General features: G+C 61.7%; 2 protein-coding genes across 2 annotated transcripts; both read left to right on the top strand.

Annotated features, from left to right (window-relative positions):
- Positions 1 to 2,960: 2,960 nt before the first annotated feature.
- Positions 2,961 to 8,862, top strand: LOC311202144 (myotubularin-related protein 11-like; the record flags this gene model as incomplete). The annotated part of the gene is made up of 15 exons (XM_084276690.1): positions 2,961 to 3,009; positions 3,139 to 3,266; positions 4,898 to 4,970; positions 5,057 to 5,199; positions 5,333 to 5,580; positions 5,772 to 5,859; positions 5,946 to 6,034; positions 6,126 to 6,247; positions 6,353 to 6,416; positions 6,640 to 6,710; positions 6,798 to 6,973; positions 7,062 to 7,232; positions 7,463 to 7,672; positions 7,947 to 8,213; positions 8,517 to 8,862. 15 exons carry the CDS (start codon positions 2,961 to 2,963, stop codon positions 8,643 to 8,645), a joined length of 2,028 nt encoding a protein of 675 aa, XP_084132816.1. The 3' UTR covers positions 8,646 to 8,862.
- Positions 8,863 to 10,202: 1,340 nt separating this feature from the next.
- LOC311202064 (splicing factor 3B subunit 4) lies at positions 10,203 to 15,617 on the top strand (the record flags this gene model as incomplete). The annotated part of the gene is made up of 6 exons (XM_084276592.1): positions 10,203 to 10,236; positions 10,579 to 10,707; positions 11,726 to 12,268; positions 12,538 to 12,732; positions 14,575 to 14,745; positions 15,230 to 15,617. 6 exons carry the CDS (start codon positions 10,203 to 10,205, stop codon positions 15,412 to 15,414), a joined length of 1,257 nt encoding a protein of 418 aa, XP_084132718.1. The 3' UTR covers positions 15,415 to 15,617.
- Between the last annotated feature and the right edge of the window lie 372 nt (positions 15,618 to 15,989).

Below are 15,989 nucleotides of genomic sequence, written 5' to 3'. Positions count from 1 at the left end.
GAAGGGGGAAAAAATAGAGATCCTCCTAGAAGAAAATTGTTACCAGAGATGCTGCCACTCTTCCTCCTCCCAAGGCTTTTCTTTCTTTGGGGGAGGTGGAAACAAGTTTGGCTGGGTGCTTTGTGCTTTTATTAACAACCTTTAATCTCCTCACAGTCCCTCTCTGAGGAGTGGGTGACTGCCTGGGGTGGGGATCCAAACCTCTCCCCATCCTGTCATGTGCCACCAGCCTGGCTCTGCATCCAGGGAGTAAAAGGGCAAAGCTCCCCAAAACATTGTTCTCTGGAGAAAGATGCTTAAAACAAAAAAAAAAACCAAACGCTGGAACTTGGGGTAATGAAGAAAAAAGTCTTTGAGGAGCGTTTTACCTCTTCCCCTGAGCCCAGACCTCAGCTGGGTCACACCAAACCAGCCCTGTTTCTTCAGAACCGCAGAGAATTTTTTTCAGGTCATTTTTGTTTCCTTTATGGTGAAACTAAACCTTTTCTTTTTTTTTTTTCTTTCTTAAAGGGACTATTAAATACAAATTCTATTTATTGAAAGATGATATCTACCATCCGCCGCCTCCTGTTCATAACCACACTAAAGCCCACGCTGTGCTTTTGGGGCGTGTGGGACATGGTATTTTTTCTGGCACAGATTTTATTTCTTCTTTTTTTTTTCGTTTTTGAAAACAGGGAGGGGGAGGAAGGGGAATACCCCACCCTGCCAAGCACCTTTCAGGGAGGAAAAGCACCAAATCTGCCCCCAGGAAGGTTTTTTCTCCCATCGGCCGGGGTGGGGAAAGCTGCGACTCCATCCCAAGCTCTTAAAAATTAAGGGTGTCAGCAGAAGAAACGCTGCTGCCATCGGGCTCTGGGTACAGTAGATTTTCTTTCAGGTTGTGCAAAACCCTTTAACGAGCTTTTTACTTGGTTGAACCAGCATTTTTACCTTTGCTGGTAGTACCCAGCCCCTCTACGACGGGAAGGCTGATGGGATGCTTTGGTTATCACTAACCCTATGGAGAAGTGACCTGAACTAATTCTGTGCTTGTTTATTCACAAAAGAGGTTTGTTTTATTTGTTTTGTTTTGATTTTTTTATTAATTAATTAATTATTAGGTTGGTGATTTATTGGTTTGTTTTACCCCTGGTGAGCACCGCTGTAGCGAGCACTAGACGGCGCGTGGCAATCGGGCTGTACACCGCATCCTTCCTTTCTGCTACCATAGATTCACTGACAATAAACAATGTTCAACTAATTAAACCCTGGGCAGCCACTGTGCCTCTTTCCTCAGCTTCACCTCTGGCATCTCCCCAGAAATTTGGGCCCCCCCCTTCCCAGGAGCTCCAGGTGTCCCAGCTCATTGCTGGGAATGCCCTACCTGGGGGATGCTGCTCTTCAAGTTATTCTTGGGTTTCCTTGGGGGTGTTTTTTTTTGCCACTGTGGAGCACAACATCCTCTTTCTTCATGGTTGGGGGAGTATTTCCTTCTATTTAGGTACCAAATTCAGGATTTCATTCAAAAAGAAAAAAGCCCCTGGAGTAGGCATCACTCTTTTTGTCAATTCTCACTGGTTTTTGGAAGAACCTTGTCCCCAGCTGTCTTTAAACCCTGGGATGCTTCAGCCAATTTAATGCCTGAGCAAGACTTTGCACAGCATCAAGATAAAATCCAGCTGCTTGCTGGCACAGGGATGCTGGAGCTTTAAATGGGTTGTGGAAGAGGAAAACTCACTGTGATGATGTTCAGCAGCAGCTCCAACCCCAGGGCTGCCCTCTGGGACAGTTTCCCACAGGATTTCTTTGTACTGGGATGTTTCTATTCCAGCTCCTGGTGTTTTTCCTTCCTCCCAGTATCCGCCAGCAGCTGCACAGCACTCAGTGCCACGTTGATGCTGGGCTTGTCCCTGACAGCCAATTTTCCCTCTTGTTTCTCAGGGTGGCCCAGGCTGACCCCTGAGCTGGCGCAGACGTTGCCCTCACCTTTGGAGAGCAGCCCTGGGTTAAAGCCCAGCAGGAAATTCCTCTTCTCCAACCTGAGACCCAGACGAGCTCCCTTTGGGATGCTCCAAAGGGTGGATTTTCCTGGGGTGCACAGGCTGCAGCTACCAAAGACAGAGGTGCCCCAAAAACTTGGGGTTGGGAGGGGAAACGGGTTCTTTTTAAGCTGGATTGCAGGTCGTAGCAGGGCTGGGTTTCCCTCAAGGCCAGTTGATGCTGAAGTTCATAGAGCCTTGTGCCCGTGCTGCAGCCTCATCTGCCCTGATGCTGACCTGGCAGCAGCAGCAGCAGAGCTGAGGGAGGGGGTGGAGGGGTGTTTTGGGGTCCCCGGGGATTTTATGGCAATAAAGGGGGTGGCAAACGTGGCTCCAGGACCCCTATCCACCTGCTGCTGGATCTCTGCGTCCCTCAGCCAGGTTGGGGCCGGCTTGGCCCGGCTGCGGCTTTGTCCCGGGGCTGGGAGGGGAAGGTCATGCTTCAGCGGTGAGTCACGGGGCGGCTCGTTCTCCCTGCCGGAGCCGGGGCCCAAGGAAGGGCCGGAGAGGGTGGGGAGGGGGGCTGAAGGGAGGGTGTGTGTACCCCTGCCTGTGCCGCTTGTAGGGTGCCGGGGTGGTACGGGATCCCCTTAGGGGGGGCTCTATGACCCCCCTCCAGCATCATCCATCCCTTTTGGGTGCGCGGTGCCCTCCACCCCCACCCTGCTGCCGAGCTCTTGGCCGAAACCCCGGGCTCTCCCCGCTGGAGGTGGAGCCGTCCGGCTGAGGCCGGGCGAGCGGGCAGGGTGCGGGCCCGTCCTGCCCGTCGCCCTCGCTCCGCCCTGCCGGGAGCTGGGGGGGGGTGGGAGCTGGATGCCGGGGGGGGCGGGATGCCGGGACCGGGCGGCGCTGGGGGAGCGGTGGCGCTCGGAGCCGCCGCGTTGCTCCGTTCCGGCTCCCGCCGCCGCTTCGGGCCCGCCCGGCCAAAGTACCTCCGCCATGAGCGGGGCGCCGGGCAGCCGCCGCCCGGCTTTCCCCGGCCTCCCAGGTAGGGCAGGTGGCGGGATGCTCGGGGGCCGGAGGGGATAGAGGGGGTGTCGGGGCCGGGGGAGGGTGGTTTGGGGGTCGGGGAGGCTTATGTGACCCCCCCCTCGGACCCAGCGCCCCGTCCCCGCAGGGGAGCTGGTGCTGGAGGAGGCGGCGGGAGCCCGGCAGAGCTGCGGAGAGGGCGACGGCGACGGCGACGGCTCCGTGCCCGGGACGCTGCTCTGCACCAACCGCCGCGTCGCCTTCCTGCCCGCCCAGGTGCCACCGGGACCGCCCGCGGGGCGCCGCGCTGCAAACTCCCGGCATCAGCCCAGGGGTCCCGGCCCCAGCCCAGCCCAATCCTGAGCCCCATCCCGCCCCAGCCCAGCCTCATCCCATTCCCACCCCATCCCATCCCAGCCCCATCCTGACCCCCATCCCGCCCCATCCCATTCCCACCCCATCCCATCCCAGCCCCATCCTGACCCCCATCCCGCCCCATCCCATCCCGGCCCCATCCTGACCCCCATCCCATTCCCAGCCCCATCCTGACCCCCATCCTGCTCCATCCCATCCCAGCCCCATCCTGACCCCCATCCCAGCCCCATGCCATCCCAACCCCATCCTGACCCCCATCCCGCCCCGTCCCATTCCCAGCCCCATCCTGACCTCATCCCATTCCCACCTCAGTGGCATCCCAGCCCCATCCTGACCCCCATCCTGCCCCAGCCCAGCCCCATCCTGACCCATCCCATCCCAGCCCCATCCTGACCCCCATCCCATTCCCAGCCCCATCCTAGCCCCATCCCATTCCCACCCTAGTGACATCCCAGCCCCATCCTGACCCCCATCCCACCTCATCCCATTCCCAGCCCCATCCTGATCTCATCCCATTCCCACCCCAGTGGTATCCCAGCCCCATCCCATCCCAGCCCCATCCTGACCCCCATCCTGCCCCATCCTATCCCAGCCCAATCCTGACCCCCATCCCGCCCCATCCCATTCCCAGCCCCATCCTGACCCCCATCCCATTGCCAGCCCCATCCTGACCTCATCCCATTCCCACCCCAGTGGTATCCCAGCCCCATCCCATCCCAGCCCAATCCTGACCCCCATCCCGCCCCATCCCATTCCCAGCCCCATCCTGACCCCCATCCCATTGCCAGCCCCATCCTGACCTCATCCCATTCCCACCCCAGTGGTATCCCAGCCCCATCCCATCCCAGCCCCATCCTGACCCCCAGCCCGCCCCATCCCATTCCCAGCCCCATCCTGACCTCATCCCATTCCCACCCCAGTGGTATCCCAGCCCCATCCCATCCCAGCCCCATCCTGACCCCCAGCCCGCCCCATCCCATTCCCAGCCCCATCCTGACCTCATCCCATTCCCACCCCAGTGACATCCCAGCCCCATCCTGACCCCCATCCCGCCCCATCCCAGCCCAGCCCCATCCTGACCCCCATCCTGCCCCATCCCATTCCCAGCCCCATCCTGACCTCATCCCATTCCCACCTCAGTGGCATCCCAGCCCCATCCTGACCCCCATCCTGCCCCAGCCCAGCCCCATCCTGACCCCCATCCTGACCCATCCCATTCCCAGCCCCATCCTGACCTCATCCCATTCCCACCCCAGTGGCATCCCAGCCCCATCCTGACCCTCATACTAACTGTATGGACACCCCATCCCAGCAACATCCCAGCCACATCCTGACCCCAGCCCAGCCCCATCCTTGCTCATCAGCTGCTGAACTCTTGCGTTCACCCCGGGAACTCCTCGCTGCAGGATGTGGTGGGGGACAAGGGGCAGCCATGGGGCTCAGCACCAACCAGGCAAAGGCATCGGGGTCCTGGATCCGGCCCCGTCACCCTTCCCTGGAGCAAACTTCCAGCTCCCCCTCCTCTCCTGCAGGCCCCTGGCTCCCGTGCCTTCTTCCACAGCGAGTACGACGTGGCGCTGCCCTGCATCCGCAAGCTGGTAGCGGGTAAAGGCAGCAGCCCTGAGCCCTGTGTGATGAGTTGGGCAGGTCTCAGCCCAGCGCTGATAGTTGCCCTCCTTTGTCTGCCACAGCCAGCAGCTTTGCCAAGCCCAAGGTGCTGACAGCCACCTCCACCCTCAAGTTCATCCCCGAGGAACTGGCTGTTTTCTGCCGGGATTTCCGCCTCCTCCGCTTCCATTTCCATGAGAATGGGTTGGCTCCGCAGGCGTTTCGGGTGAGTAGGGGGGTCTGGTAGTTATGGAGAGGGATGAAGAGGTTTCAGACCCTCACTCTGGGGTGCTCCACGGCACCATAGGGGTTCGGAGAGGGGCTCACACCTTGTCCTGGCACCTGGCTCCTCTCTGCAGGTTGCCAACGCCATTGCCCAGGCACGGGAGGCGGCCGCGTGGCTGGGGGACACCAGTGAGGAGCACAATGGCTGGTCCTGCCCTGCTGAAGCCCCTTCAGAGGAGGACGAGGAGGAGGAAGAGGAGGAAGACTCAGCTGCCACCCTGCTCTTCGAAAGCCTGTGGGACTGGGAGAAGGAGCTGAAGCGCCTGGGTGCCGTGGGCTGGCGGGTCAGCGCTGTCAATGAGCGCTTCGACATGGCCCCCAGGTATGTGGGGGGCCACAGGCACCCCAGTCTGGGGGGAGGAGGGGCACAGCATGAGCCACTATGAGGGGTGGGGGGGAAATCCTCCCCTCTGCTCACAGTTTTGGGGAAAACACCCCGTGAGGACCCCGGGATTTGGGGGGAGGGGTACATATGACACCTGCCCCACTCCTTGCCCCCTCCACTGCCCACAGCCTCCCCCGGTACCTGTGGGTTCCCAGTGGGCTCCTGGACCACGATCTCAAGCGGATCTTCGCCCACTTCGAGGAGCGCCGGGTGCCCGTGAGTACCCTGGGGTGCTGGGGAGGGGCAGCAGGGGAAAGGGGTGAGGATGCAACCTGGGGGATGTCACCCTGTCTGTCCCACAGCGCCTGTGCTGGCACCACCCAGGTGGCAGCAACCTGCTGAGAGCTGCCAGCTTCCACACAGCCTCCGAGCCGGGCAGCGAGGACGTGAGGTGAGCCCCCCACTAAGGGTCCCAGGGAGGACAAGGGGGTGCTGCCCCAACCCGTCCCCACCCGGGGGGGGTCCCTTAATTGCCCTCCCAGGTGCCTGGAGGCTCTGCTGCTGGGGGGCCGTGGACCCTGCGTGCTGGTCGACGCAGCCGAGCTGCCCACCCTCGCTGACATCCAGCTCGCCCACCTCAAGCTGCGGGCGCTCTGCCTGCCCGGTGAGCGGGGATGGGCACCTGGTGGGGAGCTTCCCCCAGCAATACCCCACCCCGGGGGGCCTTCTCCTCTGCTGAATCCCCCCATCCTTTGCCCATGTGAGCCAGGTGCAGCGGCAGAGGAGAAGTGGCTCTCGGCGCTGGAGGGGACACGCTGGCTGGACCACGTCCGGTGAGCAGATGGTGGCAGTGGGGGCTTTTCTTGGGGTGGGGAACCCCCACCCTAAAAACACCCCTTCCCATGGCAGACAGTCCTCCCCTACAGCCTGGCCAACAGCTGTAGGGCATTATGATGGGTGTGTGAGCATCCTGGGGCGGGGTGCAGACAGGCAAGCGTGGCATTTTGGGGTACTCTGCCCCCCCTTCCCCACTTTCTCCTCTCCCCCCTTCCCCAGCACCTGCTTGAGAAAAGCCGTTGAGGTGGCATTGCTGCTGGCAGGGAGACGCTGCTCCATCCTCCTGCAAGGTCAGCGCCAGGGGTTGAGCACTGGAACAGGGGGGTGATGATGCTGGAGGACCCCCCCCATCATTACCTCATTCCCCCCCACCCCAGAGCCATCAGACCGGGACCTGAACTGCCTGCTGGCCTCACTGGTGCAGCTCCTGGGGGACCCTCACGCCCGCACCCTGCCCGGCTTCCAGAGCCTGGTGCAGCGGGAGTGGGTGGCAGCCGGGCACCCCTTTCCCCGCCGACTCGGGCTCCTCCGTCGTGACAGCCCCAGGGAGGAGGTGAGAACCACCCTGTGCCCCTATCCCCCCATCACCAGTGGGTGACAGGCGCAGGTGAGAGTGTCTCCCCCCCATCTCCTGGTCCCAGGCCCCTGTTTTCCTGCTGTTCCTCGACTGCACGTGGCAGCTGGTGCAGCAATTCCCGGCGGCTTTCGGCTTCACTGAGGCTTATCTCCTCGCCCTCCACGACAGCAGCTTCGCTCCTTACTTCAGCACCTTCCTCTTCAGCTGCCAGCGGCAGCGCGGCCGTGGCAGCCCGGTGAGCTGTAGGAGGGGGACACAGGCATGCAAACTCCCACCACCCTGGCCAAGTGGGCAGTGGATTTTAAGGCCAAACGTGGGGACAGAGCTGGAGCCTTGCCCATCCCGCTTGGCTGCATGCAGATGTGCCTCAGTTTCCCCATCTGCATCCTCAACCGGGGGATTGACACCCACCCTATCCACCCTCACCCAAAACCAAAGCTCCTGTTTCACTCCTCCTCCCAGCAGCAGCGGTTCCACAGCCAGACCTACACACCAGTGAACGGCTGGCGAGACCCCTCCCCAGGAGTGCAGGGGGTGGGCAGCGCTGCCCGCGGTCTCCCCACTGTCTGGGACTGGGGGCTGCGCTACAGCCGGCAGCAGAGGGTCCAATTCAGGAACCCGGTGGGTGCTGCCATGCAACACCCCGACACCACGGACCCCCAGAGCCCAGGCAGGGTGAGTCAGAGTCGTCTGGATTGGGGAGGGGATTGGGGAGGTGCTGCACCACCAGGAAGGGATCCAGGCATGAGACAATCCCCCCCCATCCCTTCTCCCTTCACTTTGGGGTGCTCTGCATGTTAAATCCCTTCCTGGTGCTGTGTGCTGCCTGGAAAGTGGGTGCTGTGTGCCCCCACCCCTAACTGCAGGGGTTCCTCCCTCATCTGCCCTTCCGCTGGCTCCCCCACTGCCTTTTTGCCCTCACCCCTATTTTTTGCCCCTCGTTTTGCAGCCCACTGGTGCCTGGCCAGGGCCTGGCAGCGTGTTTGTGCTGACCAAGGGGACCTTGTCACCCCAACCCTTTCCCTGGAGGAGCAGCCGCCCCCCGCTGCGCCCATCCCGCCGGGCCCCCTCCCTGGAGAGCCTCAGCGAATGGGGGGGCAACCTGTGGGGCAGCCTGCCCCCCAGACCTCCCCCAGGGCTGCTGCTGCCTTGTGCTGCAGGACCCTCCGTCCGGCTCTGGCATCGCTGCTACCTGCGGGGTCTGCCTGAGGCACAGGTACTGCCCACAACGGGGCTCAGGGGGGGTCTGGCTGAGGAAGGGGAGGGGAAACTGAGGCACAGGGGAAACTGAGGCATGAGGAACACCCAGGTGGGCGAGTTCCTGGTTTCGAGGTGGGGGGGGTTTCTTCACCAGCTGTGCCCAGCTTGGTCACGGGTGAAGGTGTGGGGGTGGCCATCCTGTCTTGTCCCACCCTATGCCCATCCATCCTGACCTCACCCATGTCCCCGTACCCTGCCCGTGTGCACCCCTCTGACCCCATAAGCATCTACCCCAGGCAGAAACCACATCTCCCCACAGCGCGGGCGCTTCGCCCCCTCACCAGACGGGCTGGCTGAGGAGCTGATGCTGCTGCAGGACCGGCTCAGCGCCTGGCAGGCAGCGGGACTCTGCACCAAGACCACCAGCAGCCCCCTCGCCCCTTTGTGATGAGAGGACCCTGGGTGGGACAGCTCCAGGCTCTGGGGACACACACAGCTGCTGGGATACCCCCCATCCCACGGGGCTGCCTCCAGGCACGGGGGTTTTGAGGGAACACCCCCTCCCCAAATCGCTCAGCACCTTTTGCCAATGACTGCTCCTTGCTGGGGGTTGGGACCTTCTGGGGCTGGAGGCAGCACTGGGCTTGGGGTGGGGGGTGTCCCCGGCTCCCACCCCCCCCCCCAGCGTGGCGGTTTCACAGATTTTCATTAAATTCTTGCTACCTCCAGAGGCTTCGAGGGGCTCAGGGCTGTGCTGGGTCCCCCGGCCGGCGGCAGGATGCGGCCCCGGGGTTCAGCTGAGGCCGACCCGGCGCCGCCATCCCCCCCCACCAGGGGCTCAGCACGACGGAGCCCCCGCGGCCCCCGCAACGGAGGGCACAGGGCCGGGGCGCTGCGGGGGGGGGAGGCCGGCGGGAGGGGAGGGGAGGGGGTCCCGGCCTTGCGGGGGTCTCGCTGCCAGGTCTTCGGAGCCGGTTAAAGCCCGTTCTGCGGCTTGGGGGGGGGGGATGCTGTTTGGGGGGGGGGGATGCTGCTTGGGGGGGGGGGGATGCTGCCCTGGGAGGGAGGGATGCTTCTTGGGGGGGGATGCTGCCGGGGGGGGGGGGGATGTTGCCTGGGGGGGGGGATGTTGCCCTGGGGGGGGGGGGATGCTGCTTGGGGGGGGGGGATGCTGCCTGGGGCGGGGGGATGCTGCCCTGGGGGGGAGGGATGCTGCTTGGAGGGGGGGGGGGATGCTGCTTGGGGGGAGGGGGATGCTGCCCTGGGGGGGGAGGATGCTGCCCTGGGGGGGTGCGATGCTGCTTGGGGGGGGGGGAATGCTGCTTGGGGGGGGGGATGCTGCTTGGGGGGGGGGGGATGCTGCTTGGGGGGGGGGGATGCTGCTTGGGGGGGGCGGATGCTGCTTGGGGGGGGGGGGGATGCTGCTTGGGGTGGGGGGATGCTGCCTGGGGGGGGGGGATGCTGCCTGGGGGGGGGGGGATGCTGCCTGGGGGGGGGGGATGCTGCCCTGGGGGGGGGATGCTGCCTGGGGGGGAGGATGCTGCCTGGGGGGGGGGATGCTGCTTGGGGGGGGCGGATGCTGCTTGGGGGGAGGGGGATGCTGCCCTGGGGGGGGGGATGCTGCCTGGGCGGGGTGGGGATGCTGCTTGGGGGGGGGTTGTCTGCGGACACGGGGATGCCCTTAGCACTGGGGTCTCCCCCGCACTGGGACCCCTCGTCCTGGCAGCCCCGTGCTGGGCTCTCCGGGGGACTCGGGCACTGAGGTCCCCGCGGGTGACGTCGCCGCCTGCGGCCACCGAGCCCGTTGGCGAGAGAAGGGCGGCGGCGCCCGCCGGGCTGCCCGCACTCAAGATGGCGCCCGCGCCTTCCCCGCGCGACGTCGCTCCTGGTCCAGGCCCTACCCCCCCCCCCGCGCTCAGGCGAAGGGGGCGGGGCTTTGGCGCGTGCGCCGGGCGTCACCGCGCGCTGCGTGACGGCGGCGGCGCCGCGCGGGCGGGCGGGCAAGATGGCGGCGGGGCCCATCTCCGAGCGGAACCAGGGTGAGCGGCCGGGCCGGCTGGCGCGGCCTCTCCTGGCCTCTGTGAGGCACAGGGACCGTGGGGACCGCCGGGAAGGAGCCCCGCGGGACAGACGCTTGTGGGGAAGGGGGGTGTGGGGCGGGCCTGGGCTCCCTGGGGACGCGGGGGGCGGTGGGGGCCTGGCCTTGCTGGGCCTGGGGAGGGGTGGGGGGGGGCGCCTTGGGGGCTGGGGAGGCCTCTCCGGCGGGAGGGCATCATCGTGGGTTGTGAGGGGTGTCTCTGGCCCTGGGCTGGGGCAGCAGAGGAGCCCAGCGGGCCCGGGGCTTGTGGATCTCACCGCGCTTCTCTCCCTCCTTCCTCGAGATGCCACCGTGTACGTGGGGGGGCTGGACGAGAAGGTCAGCGAGCCCCTCCTGTGGGAGCTCTTTCTCCAAGCAGGACCCGTGGTCAATACCCACATGCCCAAGGATCGAGTCACAGGCCAGCACCAAGGTGAGGTATTTACTGTGTTCTCTCAAAAGCTGCGTTTTTACTAAAATACTGAAGCTTTGGACAGCCAAAGAGAGAGAGATTGTTGCATTAGGAGTGGTGTGGGATGCACGAGCTGCTGGAGAAATCATAGAATCATAGAATGGTCTGGGTTGGAAGGGACCCCAAGGATCATAGAGCTCCAACCCCCTGCCACAGGCAGGGACACCAACCTCCAGGCCTGGAGCTACACAAGGCTGCCCAGGGCCCCATCCAACCTGGCCTTGAACACCCCCAGGGATGGGGCACTCACCACCTCTCTGGGCAGCCTGTTCCAGCACCTCACCACTCTTTCTGTAAAAAACTTCCCCCTAATATCTAATCTAACCCTTCCCTCCTTTAGCTTTAGTCCATTCCCCCTTGTCCTGCCATTATCTGCTCTTTTAAAAAGTCGAATCCCCTCCTGCCTGTAAGCTCCCTTCAGGGACTGGGGGGCTGCAATGACGTCCCCCCACAGCCTTCTCTTCTCCAGGCTGAACAAGCCCAGTTCCCTCAGCCTCTCTTTGTAGGGCAGGTGCTCCAGCCCTCTAATCATCCTTGTGGCTCCTCTGAACCCTCTCCAACAGTTCCACATCCTTCTTGTATTGAGGGCCCCAGCTCTGGACACAGGACTCCAGATGGGGAGGGCAGAGCAGAGAGGGACAATCCCCTCCCTGTCCCTGCTGCCACCCCTCTGCTGATGGAGCCCAGGATCCCATTGGCCCTACGAGCTGCCAGAGCCACTGCTGGCTCATGTCAAGCTTCTCACCCACCACAATCCCCAAGTCCTTCTCAGCAGGGCTGCTCTCAAGAAGCTCTTCTCCCAATCTGTGTCTGGGATTCTTCCAGCCCAAGTGCAACACTTGGCAGTGTTGAACCTCATCTCCCTTCCCCTGAGGGGATGTTTGGGTGCTCAAACAACCTGGGGTGGGTGAGCTGTGGGGGTCTGCCCCCTCCCTCCTAACATGCTGTATGTGGGTGGGTGGGTGGGGTCTTGTTGCAGGCTATGGCTTTGTGGAGTTCCTCAGCGAGGAGGACGCGGATTACGCCATCAAGATCATGAACATGATCAAGCTGTACGGGAAGCCGATCCGAGTGAACAAAGCCTCAGCCCACAACAAAAACCTAGACGTGGGGGCCAACATCTTCATCGGCAACCTGGACCCTGAAATCGACGAGAAGCTGCTGTATGACACTTTCAGCGCCTTCGGGGTCATCTTACAGACCCCCAAGATCATGCGAGACCCCGACACGGGCAACTCCAAGGGTTACGCCTTCATCAACTTCGCCAGCTTCGACGCCTCGGACGCTGCCATCGAGGCCATGAACGGACAGTACCTCTGCAACAGGCCCATCACCGTTTCCTACGCCTTCAAAAAGGATTCCAAAGGCGAGCGGCACGGCTCGGCTGCCGAGCGTCTCCTGGCGGCACAGAACCCGCTCTCGCAGGCCGATCGGCCCCATCAGCTTTTCGCCGATGCTCCACCTCCTCCCTCTGTCCCGACACCTGTTGTCACCTCCCTGGGACCTGGTGTCACCCCTCCAGGTGGGTGAAGCACAGCGGTGACCCCCCCCCCCATCTCCAGCCTGAAGGGTGGCTGTCGCCCTCCGAGCTGCACACGTGTTCTCTGGTCACAGCCGGTGCTTCGGCTGAGCTGAAGGACCACGAGGTGCAGTTCCCTTTCTCGTGGCTCCCCAGGGAGCTGGGTGTTTTGGTTGGTTGTTTTCTGGGGGTTCTTTTGGCTTTTTGCTTTGTTTTGTAGAATTAACAGAATTCCTTCTCTCTCTCTCTCTCTCTCTCTCTCTCAATTTCAGGCCTCCCACCCCCAGGATCATTCCCCCCGCCGGTGCCGCCCCCTGGAGCGATGCCTCCTGGCATGCCTCCTGCCATGCCACCCCCACCCATGCCACCCGGTGCTGGTGCCCCTGGACCCCCCTCTGGGGCTGCACCCAGTGGGGGACACCCACCTCACCCACATCCCTTCCCCCCGGGTGGGATGCACCATCCAGGTAAGCGGGGTCAGGAAACATCGCTTGTCTTCTCCTTCATAGGGGGTGGGCTTGGGTAAATCACCCCCTCCTTTGCCTTCCTGGCTGTTCCCCTTCTATAAAACGGGGAGAAAACCCCTCTGTAAGGGACTGGATGCAGAATCTCTTCCCAAGAGGATGTGATTCTTCACAGCACCAGCCTGCTGAAGGAAACAGAGGGGCTGCGTAGGGGCGAGTGTGTCATGTCAGCGGTGCTGCGCCTGGTTTCTGCCTTTCCCTCCTGGATGTTCTGAAATGTGGGGCCCAGCAGGATTTGTGAAGTGCTTTGGGAATTCAGGAGGGAACAGGCTCGCTGGGAAGCACCCAGGCAGGTCAAGATGGGAGTTCCCTCAAGACCTGGAAGTGCAGGGTCACAGGAGGGCACAGTCCAGCACAGCCTTTGAAGCTCTCTGGTGCTGTTCTGCCTTGGAGGATGTTAACCAGACTCCAAATCTTCCTGGTTTTTTCCCTGGTGTAAATTAATACACTGAGTGTGAACCTTCTTAGCACAGTCGGCGGCTCTGCCAGGCAAGAGCTAATTCCAGACACAAGAACAAAATGTGTCTTTGATTTCCTGCCATTTTTAGCCTCATACTACTGGGGAATGAGCTGTGTGTACATCCAGACTCTGGTTTCAAATGCAAAAATGAAATTTGCAATTTAATTAGGGTTTTTTTTTTGGGGGGGGGGGAAGGGGAGGTTCCTCCCATTTAATCCTGCCTGCTCCTAAAACAACCCATGTGCTGAGGCACTTTCCCACGCTGGCTGATTAGGGTGATTGTGGCTCTGGCCGTGTGAGTGACCAGATGGCTGCTGCTCATCCCTGGTTCCAAGCTGGATTTTCAAGCTGTAGAGTAGCCAATTACACTCAGCAAAGGAAATGGTTTCCAGGTCGCCTTGCCCCTCCTGCTCAGAGCAGGGCAAGCTTCAAAGTCAGGTTGCTCAGGGGCTCATCCAAAATCCCCAGGGGTGCTGATTTCTCTCTGAGCTCCTGTCTTGGGGCTCAACCACACTCAACTGCCACATACTTTTTTGCCTCCCATTCCACCCCTACTTACATAGAATCATAGAATCATAGAATGGTCTGGGTTGGAAGGGACCCCAAGGATCATAGAGCTCCAACCCCCTGCCACAGGCAGGGACACCAACCTCCGGGCCTGGAGCTACACAAGGCTGCCCAGGGCCCCATCCAACCTGGCCTTGAACACCCCCAGGGATGGGGAATCTACTACTTCTCTGGGCAGCCTGTTCCAGCCCCTCACCACTCTTTCTGTAAAAACTTCCCCCTAATATCTAATCTAAACCTTCCTTCCTTTAGCTTTAGTCCATTCCCCCTTGTCCTGCCATTATCTGCTCTTTTAAAAAGTCGAATCCCCTCCTGCCTATAAGCTCCCTTCAGGGACTGGGGGGCTGCAGTGAGGTCCCCCCACAGCCTTCTCTTCTCCAGGCTGAACAAGCCCAGTTCCCTCAGCCTCTCTTCGTAGGGCAGGTGCTCCAGCCCTCTAATCATCCTTGTGGCTCCTCTGAACCCTCTCCAACAGTTCCTCATCCTTCTTGTATTGAGGGCCCCAGATCTGGACACAGGACTCCAGATGGGGCCTCACATCCAAGCAGTATTTCCTGTGCTGCAGCCTGTTCCTGTTGCTTCTTGGTGGAGACCTCTGTGCTTTTCTTCTCTTGAACCTTCCTTTTGGTAGCAGAACCCCCTGTGCAGACCAGACATTGGGTTTAATGCCTCCCCTGGGCTTTGGGGTGGGTGTCTGGACCTGCTGTGCTGAGCCACCACGCTCGTTCCACATGTCCCTTGACTCCTTGTCCCTCCAGGAATGCCTCCCATGCAAGTACATCACGGACCACCCGGGATGGGCCAGCATCACCCAGGACCACCAGGCTCTGGAGGGCAACCTCCCCCACGGCCCCCACCTGGCATGCCACACCCTGGACCCCCACCCATGGGGATGCCACCCCGAGGACCTCATTTTGGGTCGCCCATGGGTAAGTGGGTACCTGTGAGCAGCAGTATGTGTTCTCCTCTGTCGATCGGACGCGCCCGTGTCGTGGTCAGTGCTTCCTTCAGCCCATCAGCGGGGACCCGAAGGCGGCAGCATCGCAGCCTCTGTGGGGAGAGGGGTCTTTGGGCAGGACCCATCAGCTGCAGGCTGCTGAGCCAGGGTCTACCCAGCCTTTCCTGGGGTACCCTGTGATGTGGGGCTCTGCTCTCTCTGGTGGTTCCTCCCCACCTCTCACCTCGCGGTATCGCTTGGCGTTTGCCAGCGGGGAAGGGTCCAGAGTCCCATCCTGTCTGCCAGCCTTGGAGGGTCCTAGGAGTGGTCCAGGACCTGCTGGTTCTGAGGGGAGCAAGGGAGGACGTTGGCCCAAACCATGGGCACCACCCACGGGTGGGTGGGCTTTGGGGTGGGCTTGCCAATGTCCCCTTGTCCCCAGGGAGGTTGTTAACGCCTGTGCTCTGTCCCCACAGGTCACCCCGGCCCCATGCCGCACCACGGGATGCGCGGGCCCCCCCCGCTGATGCCTCCTCATGGGTACAATGGTCCCCCTCGCCCCCCACCCTATGGCTACCAGAGGGTCCCTCTGCCCCCCCGGCCAGCGCAGAGACCCCCCGGGGTGCCGCCGCGTGGGCCCTTGAGGGGCCCCCTGCCCTAAACAAGGTAGTGGCAGCCCTCCCCCTCGCTGCCAGGGGTCCTTCTCTCTCCATGTCCCCTTGGGCTCACATTCCCACACCCAAAAGGGGCAGTTAGGTCCATCCCTGTCACAACCCCCCCTTCCCACGTTTTCCCTCATTTCTTTTGGGTTACTTTTCCCCTCCTCCTTCCATTTCTCTCAGCCTTGAAGATTTTCAAGATACTTTTAACAGGATGATACGTTTTTTTCTATGTAAAGCAGCGATCTCCCATTTACAAATAAAGCATTTTAAGAACTGGGGGTCGTCCCTCTGAGATGGGAACAAGGCTCTGCCTGTTTGTCATCAAGACACCGATGGGCTTCGCGCAGCCATGGGGGTGCCCAGGATGGGTTTGAGTCTCCAGTCCCCATACCCAGGTTTCCAGCTCAGGGAGGTGCTGAACTCAGGTTGCTGCTCCTGGGCTCTTCATTGCTGCCTGATCAGGTAACGAAAAAGCACAATCCCTAGGACACTGGGACACTGTTGTCCCAGAGAGCACAAAGTAAATGGGTTGAAGAAGTAATTTGGCAGTGAGATCTGCACTCCCTGCCCTTCA

Source organism: Gallinula chloropus (assembly GCF_964237585.1).
Source record: "Gallinula chloropus genome assembly, chromosome: 29".
NCBI lineage: Eukaryota > Metazoa > Chordata > Aves > Gruiformes > Rallidae > Gallinula > Gallinula chloropus.
Note: the sequence above shows the minus strand (reverse complement) of the source record. Positions and strands in the feature narration are given on the sequence as shown.